The sequence below is a fragment of the Loxodonta africana genome, chromosome 7 (assembly GCF_030014295.1).
Source record: "Loxodonta africana isolate mLoxAfr1 chromosome 7, mLoxAfr1.hap2, whole genome shotgun sequence".
NCBI lineage: Eukaryota > Metazoa > Chordata > Mammalia > Proboscidea > Elephantidae > Loxodonta > Loxodonta africana.
This window is the reverse complement of record NC_087348.1, coordinates 9,503,260-9,517,131: the sequence shown is the minus strand read 5'-3', so window position 1 is coordinate 9,517,131 and position 13,872 is coordinate 9,503,260. Positions and strand designations below refer to the sequence as shown.

Here is a 13,872-nt window from a genome sequence, read left to right as displayed (position 1 = left end):
CCCAGGGTGGAAAGGGAGAGTGTGGTGTCACATTGTGGGGATTGCAATCAATGTCACAAAAAAATACATGTCTAAATTTTTAGATGAGAAATTAACTTGAGCTGTAAACTTTGACCTAAAGCACAATAGAAAAAAAACAAAAGTTCTTCCAACCCTGAGAGTCAGTGATGAGACGCTGAGTCATCTCAAGGTCAAATGCTGTCCCAGAAAGGGTTTACTGTTGTTCGGGGTTTGTTTTGCAGTCACCCTGTGGACTTCAGATTTTGAGCTCCTTTTCCAGAGACAGCCGTTCTTAAGTTACCCCTCCTTCCACAGGAGCCCGTCACTCTGCTGGGCCAGATCGGCTGTGATAGCAATGGAAAGCTGAACAACAAGTCCGTGATTCTTGAGGGAGACCGGGAACACTCCTCAGGGGCTCAAATCCCGGTGGATTTATCTGAGCTTAAAGAATATTCTCTGTTTCCTGGACAGGTAAGACTGGAGGTACAGCCTCGGGCTGCGGGTATGCGATTTACACGCTGGAGCAGGGCGCATTTCCTCGCGAGGCAGCTGCTCCTCCACTTCGCTGCGTGACGCAGTCAGGCATGCTGGCTGGTGCGCGAGACCGAGGGTGGATGCCATGTGGGGATTCAGTCCTTCCACTGCCTGTGTGCTCCAAACCATGGCTCTGGGATCAGACTGCCTAGGTTTGAATTCCAGCTTCACCCAAGTCTTGTGATTATGGCAGGTTACTGAACCTCTCTAAGCTGTGGTGCTCGCATCTGTAAAATGGGAATAATAATTCTTACCTCATTGGATTGTTGGGAAAATTAGATCATTCGTGTGGAGCATAATTATTAGCACTAATAGGACTCCCTTAGTTTGTTTTCCAGAAGGAAGCCCCCACGTTTACAATTTTAGAAAATGAGAGTTGCTGGACGGTAGTTTTAACTACATCACAATAATTAATTCCAGACCTCTTGTTTATCTGCCAGCTTTACAGTCCTGTTTTGCTTCTTGTCTTTCAGGTTGTAATTATGGAAGGAATCAACAGCACTGGTAGAAAACTCATCGCCACCAAGCTGTATGAGGTACTCCATTGGCCTTCCCACCTTCCCTTCCTGGTTGACTCTGAACACGGGATGGGCAGTCCTATCTGTCACAGAAACGGGTCCTTTGTAAGAGCCTGTTTGTTTGTTGGCTTTACTTCTACGCCAAGGGTTAGCACATTCTTTCTGAAAGGACCAGGCGGTAAATTTTTAGTCTCTGTGAGTCAGTGGTCTTTGTCACAGTGTCTCAGCTGTGCCATTGTAGCACGAAAGCAGCCATAGACAACCCAACAATGAGTGTGGCTGCATTCCAATAAAACTTTATTTACAAAAACGGACTGCAGCCAGATGTGGCCCATAGGCTGTAGTGCACCAGCCCTGCTCTAGGCAATAATCCAAGATTTTCAGAGCACAAGGAAAACTAGCAGCCGCTCTTCCCTCCCAGCCTTGCCTAGGAGCATACTGATACTCCAGGCATCTGTCTTGTTCCCACTTTTTGCTGGGTGTTTTGTAAGAGAATAGTAGTAACCTCTCAAGGAGCCCTGGTGACTCAACAGTTAAGCATTTAGCTGCAAATCAAAAGGTTGGTGGTTCGAACCTACCCGGCAACTCCGAGGAAGAAAGGCCTGGTTATCTGTTTCTGTAGAGAATACAGCCTAAGAGACCCTATGGGGCAGTTCTGCTCTCATGTGGGGTTGTTATGCATCGAAACCAACTTAGTGACGTACAGCAGAAACAGTCACCTCTCGTTACCTGTGCTTCCTTGCCACTCAGCAGTGTAGAAAAATGGCAGGTACCATCAGCTGTATGGGCCTTTAGTGCCAGTGAGCAAGACACAGGCTGCTGCTCCCCTCTGTACCCCTCCGTTCCCCGCCATCTCCCACCGCCCACCTGCAAAACCCCCATCCCATGCCCCACCACCTCCCATGCAGGGCAATGCCTACCCGCCTCACCCAGGGCACTGTGTGGAACCAGATCTCAGTATAACTTTACTTCCTTCTGTTGTTAAGGGCGTGCCGCTTCCTTTTCATCAGCCCACGGAAGAAGATGGAGGTGAGTTTGGGTTCCAAAATTGTGCCAGCCTTGAGGGTTGTGGACAAGGGTCCAGGAATGTGGCTCTCAGGCCCTGAGAAAGCTGTGCAAGCTGTTCAGAGCAACATGGCAGAGTAGTGGAGGTCAGGCCCTGAGAGAGCCGCACAAGCTGATGAGAGCAGCAAGGCCACGGCTGGACGGGTGGTTCCACAGGCCCTTGTCAGACAGCCACGGTCTGAGCCCGGTGGTTCCGCAGGCCCTTGTCAGACGGCCACGGGTCTCAGCCTGGTGGTTCCGCAGGCCCTTGTCAGACGGCCACGAGTCTCAGCCTGGTGGTTCTGCAGGCCCTTGTCGGACAGCCATGGTCTGAGCCTGGTGGTTCCGCAGGCCCTTGTCAGACAGCCATGGTCTGAGCCTGGTGGTTCTGCAGGCCCTTGTCAGACAGCCATGGTCTAAGCCTGGTGGGCTTCGTTAGTTTGGTCACCTGGGTCTGATGACGCAGAGTGTGTCATTTAAAGATGAAGATTTAGCAGGTATTTGCAGGTTGCTTTGAGAAGGAAAAAATATAAGCAGTTTAAAAATGAATTTCTCAAAATGCAGTGTGTTATCTTGGTTTGGATCCTGGAGGGGAGAAAAGAACATCAGTGGAAAAACTGGTGTCATGCAAATAAAGTCAGGTGTTTAGTTAACAGTAAGGTACCAGTGTTCGTTCCTTACTTTTGACCAAATGGTAGAATTCGCACCTTCCGTGCGTGGGTCGTGGGTTCGACTTCCGGCCAGCACACCTCGTGCACAGTCACCACCTGTCTGTTGGCAGAGGTCTGCGTGTTGTTGCGATGCTGAACAGACTTCAGTGGAGCTTCCAGGCTAAGAGTAGGAGGAAAGGCCTGGTGATCCGCTTCTGAAAACCCCGTGGATCACAGTGGTCCAGTCCGCAGCCAGTCGTGGGGACGGCACAGGACTGGGCAACGCTTCGTTGGGTTGTGCACGGGGTCACTCCAGAATCGGGCCAGCGTGAGGGCAGCCAACAACTGTGGCTGTGTAAGATGTGAGCGTTAGGGGAACTGGGCGAAAGGCACACAGGAACTCTGTGCTGTCTTGCAGCCTTTCGACAATCCTAAAGTTATTCCAAGATAAAACATTGATTAGAAAAGAAGAGTTTCTGCGAAAGCCTAGAACGATTTGGTAACTAATCTAGATGGGGGAGAGGCCCCCCAAAACTTTAACAAACTTAACTTCAAAGTATCCGCAAGCATTTTTGTAAGCAAAGTAGACCAATATTGAGGATTTTGTCAACAGCGCATACACATGAATAGCGTGTGAGGCCATTTTGGAATAGGGCATGAAATCAGGAGTTTTGTGACGTTGTGCGTCCTGTCAGCAAATGTGTTTGTGGGGGCAAGGGTGGCATGGTGGCATTCGATTGGCTTCCGGTATTGAAGAGCAACGTGGCTAAGATGCTGAGGGCCAGTGCTATATGCCTGGGAGGCTTTGGCATGAGGTTTAACAGGCTGTTAACAAACATGTTGTGTGTGGAGCAGTAAGCTAGGGCCTCACGGAGACAGAGAATAGGCGGTGGACCCTGCCCTTCAGGCACTTACTGTTTTCGTGCTTACGTATCCTGCAGACTCCTCAGAACTGAACTTACGGCTGCCCCCTGTCCACTTCCCCCAGAAGTCTCATCTGCCCCTTGAATTCTCCATCTCAATAATGGGGCTACCGCTGTGGTGGGCTATGTGATGCCCCCCCATACCCAGAACCTGTGAATATGTGACCTTACCTGGCAAAAGGGACTCGGCAGCTATGATGAAGTGCAGGATCTTGAAATGGGGAGATTGTCCTGGGTTATTTGGGTAGGCCAAAAGTCATCACAAAAACAAAAACAAACCTGTTGCTGTCGAGTTGTTTCCAACGCATAGTGACACTACACGACAGAGAAGAACTACCCAGAAGGGTTTCCAAAGCTATAATCTTTACAAAAGCAGACTGCCACATCTTCCTCCAGTGGAGTGGCTGGTAGGCTCAAACCACCGGCCCAGCGCTTAACCACTGTGCCACCAGGGCTCCTATATCATCACAAGGGCCCTTAAAGAGCAAGGTGGGGGGTCAGAGCAGAGAGGAGAAGACTGGAAGAGGCCGGGTTGGCTGGCTGTGAATGGAGCCAGGAGCCCAGGAATGCAGCCGGCCTCTGTCGTTGTTGTCAATTGCTGTCGAGTGGGTTCTGGCTCCTGGTGACCCCTTGTGCACAGAGTAGAACCGGAGGGCTTGCAAAGCTGTGATCTCCTGCAAGGAATTCACCAGGGTGTGTTTGAACTGCGAACCTTTCAATTAGTAAGTGCTTAACCATTTGCTCCACCCAGGGACTTCTAACCAGCCTCTGGAAGCTAGAAAAGAGACACAAAAAAGCAAACAGATCCTCACTAGAGTCCCCAGAAGGGACGCAGCCCTTCACATGGTGTGATTATTTGCACTGCTGCCTGTCTCTGCCACCTGATGGAATATTCTTTGCAGGCAAGAATGAGGTCTTACTCGTCTTTGACTCCCAGAGCTGTACAACATGAGGAGGTTCTCAGTAAATGGAATTCAGTGGTGTTTTATTCTCCCTTCTCCCACCATCCTGCTATCGGTCATCTTCTAGTCCCATCAAAAAAAACCGGTTGCCGTTGAGTCAATTCCGACTCATAGCGACCCTAAAGGACAGAGTAGAACTGCCCCATAAGGTTTCCAGGGAGCACCTGGTGGATTTGAACTGCTGACCTTTTGATTAGCAGCCATAGCACTTAGCCACTATACCACCAGGGTTTCCATCTTCTGGTCAAGACCTTGCAATCCTTTCTGTCTTAGATTTTGAGCAAAAAATGGTCCTGGTTGCCTGTGGGCCCTACACCACCTCTGACAGCATCACGTATGACCCCCTGCTGGACCTGGTCACCGTCATCAACTACGATCGGCCAGACGTCTGCATTCTGGTAGGAGGCCCTGCGGGGGCGGCCTCGCTCACAGCGGCGCCCATCAGAAACGGGGGAGACCACTTAGGAAGCAGTCTCCGATGTAGTTCTAGACTTCTAGGAAGCATGTCTGTCTTGCCTCCTTTTTAAAAATACATTTTCATTCTTAGTCTGTGTCTTTGGAGAGGTGTGTGTGATCACCAGGCATTCGTGGACTATAAGAGCCCAACTTTTCCGTTTCCTGCCTTGATTTCCCAGGGTTCTTACCCCTGTCTTGTTGCTCCATCTTCTGAACTGATGTTAGTTTTGGAGTTCAGAGCACAGCTGTTAGCATGGTGGTAGGCTTCCCTTGCTAGGTGTGGAAAGTTGGTAAAAGGCCCCCTATGGTAGCAGCGCCAATCGCAGCACTTGTTATGGGACTCTGGTGGCCTCCCTCCACCCAAGGCTCATGTTCTCCCGTCTGTGAGCTCAGTTCGGCACTCCTCCTCCTCCAGTTCCCCATCGCCATCTGCTAACTGGCCCCAGGCTCTGCAGGCAGCCTAGGAGGGACGGATGGGCTCTGCGCAGGAACTGCTGAAGAGGTTCTCTGAAAGTGTTCGCAAACACGTCTGGTTCTGATTTGCTCTTTGACACCTTTGTTTCTCCCCCTCTGGCTCCTTTGCAGTTTGGACCTTTCCTAGATGCCAAGCATGAGCAGGTGGAGGTAAGCGGCTCAGGTGGCTGGGCAGGACTGTGCACTTCTTGCCTTCAGTTGAGCCCTCACTGTTACCGTTATTTTTGGAGTTTGTCCCTGCATCTGTGACAAACCAAATCAGTCCCCGTGGCAGACCAGAACACACTGTGTCGGGGCACGTTTATAGAGATAGTGAGTTTGAGGGGTCGTATCACCGGAACACAAGGCTGCCTGGAAGCTGAGGGAAGGGAATATACATATATCCGTCCTAGCGTCCCTCCATTTGTGGCACATGACACGAAGGCACATGAGCACTCGCACAGATGTAGGTGTTCATGGGTCACGGAGCTGTGCTTGTGAAAGTACCTTTCTTGGCTGCTACCCTCAGCTCAGTTACTCACATTATGTCTTGCAGTCTTTTGATGCATAAAACACAAATGGCCCTTTGTGCGCCATCCCAGGGTGGAGTTGATGCCTCCTGTCCTTTGTCTCAGGCTGCTTTACCTTCCATGGAAAAGATTTCAAAATCCTTTTTTTTCGTCTCTCTCCTAACTTACATTCAGAGTGATTTATTCTACCCCCAACCCCCATCTCCTGCCCCTGACTCGACTCAGTTCCTGAGAATGGACCATGTTGTCTTCATCTTGGTGTCCCTTTCAGCTCCTAGCTCAACAGCTGGCACCTGAGAGTCATGTAGACAAATGTTAGACAAGAGAAGAAATGCCAAACATCTTTTCTCTAAATGTGTCTCCTTTCCTTTCTACAGAACTGTCTGCTCACAAGTTCATTTGAAGATGTTTTCAAGCAGTGTCTACGCACAATTATTGAGGGGACAAGAAGGTGAGAATTCAAAATGCTGCACAGAACCTTAAGTTCATAGGTTTTCCCGGGGATTCCTATTAAGAAACCGAGGCTGTTCAAAAGTAATGATAGTTCCATCCTTTCCATCCTTTTGAACTACAGAAATCAAATAGAACTCTTGACCTACAAGTGCACAGACGCCAAGTCAAGAGGCATCTTTGTAAAACACAAAGATAAACACACTTGAAAGGCCACATCAACTCTCGCTCTCCCCTTGCTCTTTCCTTCCTTCCTTTTCTCACTCCCTTTTGCATAAACTCATACTCCATGGGAATCTTCCCAGGAGGAGTCTAACAAGTGTTTGGTGCCTTACACAGAAAAATCCCTGAGGAACTAAACTTCTCGTGGTGTGAGTGATGGGTTGGGGGTGAGTCCAGGTTCTTCCCCTCCGCCAGGGCTTCCCTGTGTTAGGCCAGAGCCAGCGATGGTCAATGAGGGTGGGGGCCCTTGAATCCCTGCCATCTGCCAAATGGAAGGAGCTGTGAGAGGTCACATCAGCGATGACAGAGACATGCAGTTCTAATCTGGTAGACAAGTCGCTGTCCAGGAAGTACCCACAGCCAGAATAGAAAGTTGTTCCGGAAGCTGACATCCTCCATTCCCCCGCTGCTCCTCCAACGCCCAAGTATGGAAGACATTGGTCGAGGTGATAGAGCTTCCCCTCGTGGGATTTGCTTGCCTGTAGCTGAGCCCACAAAAAGCAAACATTTCTGAGGCTAAGCTTTCAAAAACAAGTCTGTTACAAAGGTAGTTTTTAAAACAAGATGTATAATCTTCCTTCCTTTGGCTGTGAGAACTGATCTCAGAGTCAATTAGGCGTAATACTACCTTCTTGTACCGGCAGTGGGGTGTACAGAAGGCCCTGCGACTAGGGAAGAGAATCCCCCCTAACTTACCCCAGAGTTGGGGGACTGGGCTGGGTGGTAACAGGGGGCTGGGTCTGCCCTTTCCTCCCTCGCCTTCCCCCACGTCTCCCAGGTCTGCCGCGACCCTGAAGGAGTCCGTCAGTCCTGGAGAGAGCCTATAGCTCCTCGGGAAATAAACTTGGAAAGCAGGAGCAGGGTGGCAGCCTATCTTGTCAGCCCCTGGTCTCCTCCGGGAGAGGCAGGAGTTGTAGCGGCAGGGCTGGGTGCTTTGGATTGGAGATTGAGAGGTTTTTTGGCTCCTCATCCTGTGTGGTATTGACAGCAGTGATGCAAACAAAGAACAAACCAGACATTGTCACGCTGGGGGCGAGTGCCCAGCACCACCAGGCACTTTCATCTGCGGTCAGTGTATGCCACGCGGGAGGGAGCTGCTGCACCCTTCCAAAAAGAGCGCATAAACGTTCCTCAGTTGGGGAACTTATGTTTTATTCCTGAGAGGTCAGAAATGCAGAGAACTGAGCAGACAGTAGAAGGCAGAACCAGGGAGGCAGCGTTCCCGCCCTCCCAGGCGCTGAGCAGAGCCTGCTGGGGGGAGCGGCTGAGGCCCCACCCACATGATGTATGAAATTGTGCAATGCTAAGCATAGTTGGAATTTTCCTTCTGATCCCTCCCTCTACAGCCGGTTTATAACCATAAGCAGGAGGGCTGTTTGCTCTTTTTAACTGTTGCATCCCCGGTGCCTATAGCAATTGGGTCTCCTCAGCAGCCTCCTGCACCCCAGCCCTCTGCGTTCATCATAAAGCAGGAGCCCTTGGGATTTGGGGCGCAGATTAACCCCGTGAAGTGCCCACTGGCCAGCTGATCAGACTCCAGCACGGATGGGTGCACTTGGATAATTAGGACCCTTCCTAATGGGAACGTCAGTGCCAAGCGAAACGTAGCTGATACGCCAAGTACCTTTGGTCTCCAGCTTCTGATCTTCTGTTGCGGAAGCCTTGGTTCACACTTGAAGCTGACACTACAAGCAAGTGAATAAGTGTGATGACAACCACCAGCATCTCTGTCACGTGTGACAGGTGGCTAGGGCACCTGAGCCTGGGAAGGTCAAAACATTTTAAGCGGAGGGAGCAGGCTGTCTCGTTAGGGAGAGAGCAATTAGGAGTATGTAGCAAAAAAAAAGCAAAAACAAGTTTTTTGGTTTTTTTTAGCAAGGTGTATATAAGTTTTTGTGTGAGAGACTGACTTGATTTGTAAGCTTTCACTTAAAGCACAATAAAAATTATTTAAAAAAATTTTTTTAAGCAAGGAGGAGAGCTGGAGGTGAAGGGTGAGGGCTGTTGGTGGGTTTTAAATGGGCCCCTCTGCAAAGGACGGCTCAGGGAACCAAGGAGACGGGATTTTTTTTCCTTTCCTCTTCTGTGTGGCTGAGGAAGACGAACAGTTGGCCCCTAGAGTTACGGCTCCTTTCTTCACTTATATGTTGTAACCCTAGAGAGTTTCCTTCTGCCTCCATCAGAGGCAACATCTGCTGTCATCCATGCTTTCACTGTCGCTGTTAAACGTTTCATTTTCACAAGACATCTGCTGAGAAGTGAATACCAAGGGCCTCCATTCCCTGTGGCAGGCAGGGGCTGAGAAGCTAGTGGTGTGCGTCCCCTCTCTCTGAGCATGTTCGTGTCTGCATCGTCCAGTGATTACGGCCCAGCATTTGTCTGGCCAAGAGGCTTCGAGTTGATCTTCTAAGTACCAAAGGTGTGTCAGGATCTGAGGCGCACACCTGGATTCTCCCTAGGAAGGAGGACCCAGTGTGGCTCTCGCATTATGGAGCTGTGTGTCGGGAGATCACTGAGATGCCGGTAAATAACATCCATCAGACAGTGAGGAGCCAGAGCACTGGTTTCACATTTGGCTGAGGCTGCGATGCTTTGAGCCAACCCCTTTCTTTCTAGCTCTGTTTCCTCTCCGCCACTCCAAGCACTGAGACTGTGTCTCGAGCAATCTAAGCCTTGGCGAGCTGGATGTATGCAAATTAGAACAAATCGCCTTCCATTCGCAGCATCCTGTGGAAGGTGACATCTTTCCTCATCCCGTTGCTGTCAGGGATTCCAACTCATAGTGACACTATAGGATAGAGTAGAACTGGGTTACCGTGACTGTCATCTTTACAGAAGCAGACTGCCACATCTTTGTCCTGCCAAGCAGCTGGTGGGCTTGAACCGCCGACCTTTCGGTTAGCAGTCGAGCACTTTACCACTGCACCACCAGGGCTCCTTATTTTTCTTCATACAATTGTCCAATTCCAGAAGTCTTCCTGGAGGTACAGTCTTGCTTTGTCCAACTTCTGACATTGTAAGGCTGTTGCCCAGCTGTTCTAACTCAAGGGTGCTCACATTTCTCCCTCTTCTGTTTGTTTTCTGACAAACTAGCTCTGGCTCCCACCTCGTGTTTGTCCCATCGTTGAGAGATGTGCACCATGAGCCTGTGTACCCACAGCCACCTTTCAGCTACACAGATCTCTCCAGAGAGGACAAAGAGGTACTCGGCCAGCAGGCAGCCAGAATTAAGATGTGCCTCCGATGACCTGGCTCTGTCCCCAAAGTGGAGGGTGGAGGCACCTTTTCAGGCATGCATGCAGCCTGTATCTTAAACTTCTCTTGAACAGGCAGATATGTTCCTAATTTTGCTGTGCGTTGGCTCAGTCTCCCCTTTCAGTGGGCCTCCCCAGCCCTTGGTGAGCCCCCACTTTCATGGGGAAGAACTTTCTACGTTTGCTGGGCAAATGTTCATTTCAATCCCTTCTCATTGTAGCGAGTACAGTTCGTGTCTGAACCCTGCAGCCTCTCCATAAACGGAGTGATCTTTGGCTTGACGTCCACAGACTTGCTGTTCCACATGGGGTCCGAGGAAATTAGTAGGTAAGAAGCACGCTCCAGCCCACTAAGCACGACTCCGGCTCTCTGTATCCCGGTCCTTTGCTCGGCCAAGAATATCAAGGGACTGCTTGACCAAGTCGTGACCAGCAGCACTTTATGCCAAACCCGTTAGCTGTTTGTGGTCCCCTGTACCCAAGAGGAGTGGTTGGATGCTTTATTTTTATCACCTCTGGTTTATACAGTGTGTAGGACTCCAAAGAACCACATCTGTTCTGTCTTCACCCTTAATGTATCCACCTATTCCTCACTTATCTACTTTCTCATTATATGACATTTCGCATTTATGACAATAGTAAATCTGTCCAACTATTTCACGCAATAATGACACACATGTGGCAGTGACGAACACCAAGGTGCGAGACAAGAATAGTGCTGGCTGTATGGTTAAGGTTATGTATCAGCTTGGCTGGGCTGTGATTCTCAGTAGTTTGGCAGTTATGTACTGATGTGGTCATCCTCCATTTTTGTGATTTGATGTCATCCTCTTTTTTCACATAACAACCTGGTCTTTGGAACTTAACCACATTGGTAAGTGAGGAGTGGGTGCAGACATACAGGTTCCTCTACATTTTCTCCTATACTGCCCTTTTCTTCACACCCCAAAAGTGTGACTTAAACAAATGTGGTGTGTCCCTCTGTGGAGGATGGATGGATTGTGAGTTCATTTGGAAGGTTTCTCCCTTACCAGAACTGAAGGTAGTTCTGCAGAGACTCAGACCTAGCCACATCTGTTCAGTTGAGACTCAGCTGTTGAGTTGAGACTGAGCAGCTGAGTTGAGACTCAGCAGTTCAATTCTTCCAGCCCGTGGTGGAGGGGAAGGACCAGCTGGAGCAGTTCATGTGTTAAGCGAGATGAGTGTGTGTTGTTGGCTGAGGTCTGAGGCAGGGTCACCAGCTGCATGCTTGCCTCCTGGTGGTGCAGACTGCATTCTTTTGTACACTATGGGCTGGCTAATGGCCTTCCTTGATCTTGATTACAAGGGACTCCTGCTCTGTCCTTTCTCAGCCCAGCATTCCCGCCTCCCTTTTCCTGTGGGAGCAGAGAGACTGGTGGGAGGGCCTGTAACTTCCCCAGAGGTGTTCTCTTGTTGCTGTGCCTTGTCCAGTCAGCTTCTGTCGAGTTTATTAATTCCTTTGGTCCTCCCTGAAAAGAAGCAAGAGCTGAAAAATGAGGTTCTGTGTTCCTTTTCTTGCTTGTCTTCCTCCCTCAGTTCTTCTGGAACCTCAGACAGATTCAGCCGCATACTCAAGCACGTTCTGACCCAGAGGAGGTGAGCTCCCTTGTTGGGGTTGCCTGGCCATGGAGAGAGGGCCTTGGGGTCACAGAGCTATGACCAACGTGGTTGTAGGCGCCTTCACCAGGCCACTGCCAGAGAACGTCACCCCGTGATGATAGGCCTGCCTTCTGTCCCCCCAAACAGAAAGAGAGGAAAAAAATAGCCTATTGGAAACAAGTGACATCAAGGGTATCTGGGGGGGCTATCCCCAAGTCACCTGCTGCTGACCCTTTAACTATTTCTGTCTCTGTAGCTACTACCCACTGTACCCTCCCCAGGAAGACATGGCCATCGACTATGAGAACTTCTATGCCTATGCCCAGTTGCCTGTCACCCCAGATGTCTTCATAATCCCATCGGAGCTGAGGTATTTTGTGAAGGTAGGCTTGAACTCAACCTACATTTTTTCAGGAACAAAGAACCAGTCTCTGGCTGTTCATTCTAGATCGCCCAGTGCTCACTCTTCACAGGTCTCCTGATGAAAACAGTGCCTTCTTAGCCCAGCACTGAGACCCTGTTTCTTTGGAAGGGGGTGGGACTAGAAGACAAATCTGTCGGTAAAATGCTTGAACGAACTGCCCACTGCCCTCTCTCCCCAGAGGGCCGTGCTGAGTCAGCCCAGCCTTGGGTGCCCAGGTAAAAACCAAAAACTAAACCCGTTGGCATCGAGCTGATTCCTACTCATAGCAACCCTATATTGGAAACCCTGGTGGCGTAGTGGTTAAATGCTGTGGCTGCTAACCAAAAGGTCGGCAGTTCGAATCCACCAGAACGCCTCTTGAAAACTCTATGGGGCAATTCTATTGTGACCTGTAGGATCGCTATGAGTAGTGAGTAGCAAGGCCCTCAAATAATGGCCCTTACGCAGAGCTGTGTCAGGGTGACCTTGGGAACATTCCACATAGCCCTTACCCACTCTGAAGAAGCTCCGGGGTTATTCTGATCTCACATACTACCCCTTCTCCACCCCAAGGCCCCACCGCTTGGGATGAGGTGCAGGGTTTCACCTGGACCAGCCCCCCTCTCTCAGAACTAGACACAGCCCGCCTCCAGTCATTTTGCACATTAGAAAACAATAAACAGCTAGATCAGGCTTGCCTCCAAGCCTGGGAGCTAACTGTCCTCCCGCCGGCTCACCTCACTCTTTATTCTATTCCAGAGTCTCAAGAGGAATTCAGACTGTTCCAGTCACGTTAGCATATTTGACTTAAAATGTGTTTGTTTGCCTTTGTTTCCATTCAGAAGAGCCTGTTTGAGTTTTCACCTTTATCCTAGTTAATTTTGGCCTTTTTCCTTCCTCTCCCCAGGACATCCTCGGCTGTGTCTGTGTGAATCCCGGGCGCCTCACCAAAGGGCAGGTGGGAGGCACCTTTGGCCGACTCTACCTCAGGAGACAGCCTGTGGGCAACGAGGGGAGGCAGAGTCCGTGTATCGCCGCCCAGGTGGTCAGGATCTGAGGGTCTGGCCTTTGTCACCTCATGGTGCAGAGCCCTTACGGATGTCCGAGCCCCCAGGAGTTGGCACGTCCAAACTTGTGGACAGGGGAGGAGAGGGAGGCAGCCAGCTGTGGAGCAAGGCTTCAGGGCTGGGCCCCATGGGAAGACCTTGTACAGCTGGACTCTGGCGCCGAGGTGAGCAGCTCTGGAGGAAATCAGTTGTTTCTTAATGGCTACGTGGTGTCCAGAGGGAGCTGACATGGATCCAGCATGCTCAGAAAGGGCAAGAAGGCTTTGTGATTTTGTTTATGACTTTTGGACTAATAAAAATAAATTCTGAGTGTAACTCCTAGGGTTAATTCTTTCTTCTTCCTGGTAGTTAACAAAGAATGTTCCCTACTTGACCTATGCCCAGAGAAGACAGAGCGCCAGTCACGCTGGGTTTCTGTCAGCCCCTGGGAACTCCCTTGGTCCCATCACTACCTCACGCTCCTAAGACCGCTCCAAGGAGCAGATGCTATCTGCCCAGGAGGTGTGCTGGGCCCCCAGGCCGAGGGGCTGGGGCTGCAGAGCTAGCCGTTGGCCGCGAGCCCAGCCTCCCTGCGTGGCCCCCACATGCATGCCGTGATCCCGGCCTGACCCCTCCATCTGGAGGGGCGGCCTCACGGAACTATTCCAAAACTGGATTCCAAGTCGCTTGGCAGCTTGCAGCTTGACTGTAACCCAGAACACTTGGCTAGGACGCCTTCCGGGGTTCCCAACACGTCCCAATTCCATATATGCTGGCATCTTGGAAATAGCCTGTCCCTGAACGTGG

The 13,872-nt window shown here is 50.4% G+C and overlaps 1 protein-coding gene across 4 annotated transcripts in view; it reads left to right on the top strand.

Moving 5' to 3' along the window:
* Window positions 1–13,401, top strand: part of POLA2 (DNA polymerase alpha 2, accessory subunit) — a 31,393-nt gene extending 17,992 nt beyond the window's left edge. For 2 of the 4 annotated variants that reach the window (XM_064287809.1, XM_064287812.1), the window contains 11 exons: window positions 316–471; window positions 1,008–1,070; window positions 2,039–2,081; window positions 4,905–5,029; window positions 5,673–5,711; window positions 6,448–6,521; window positions 9,836–9,944; window positions 10,218–10,324; window positions 11,554–11,613; window positions 11,873–11,999; window positions 12,927–13,401. In XM_064287809.1, coding sequence (XP_064143879.1) covers window positions 316–471; window positions 1,008–1,070; window positions 2,039–2,081; window positions 4,905–5,029; window positions 5,673–5,711; window positions 6,448–6,521; window positions 9,836–9,944; window positions 10,218–10,324; window positions 11,554–11,613; window positions 11,873–11,999; window positions 12,927–13,076 — 1,053 coding nt within the window. In that variant the 3' untranslated portion in view covers window positions 13,077–13,401. The remainder of the gene's footprint in view (window positions 1–315; window positions 472–1,007; window positions 1,071–2,038; window positions 2,082–4,904; window positions 5,030–5,672; window positions 5,712–6,447; window positions 6,522–9,835; window positions 9,945–10,217; window positions 10,325–11,553; window positions 11,614–11,872; window positions 12,000–12,926) is intronic. The other 2 variants (XM_064287811.1, XM_064287810.1) reach the window with 2 other exon arrangements.
* The last annotated feature ends 471 nt before the right edge of the window (window positions 13,402–13,872 follow it).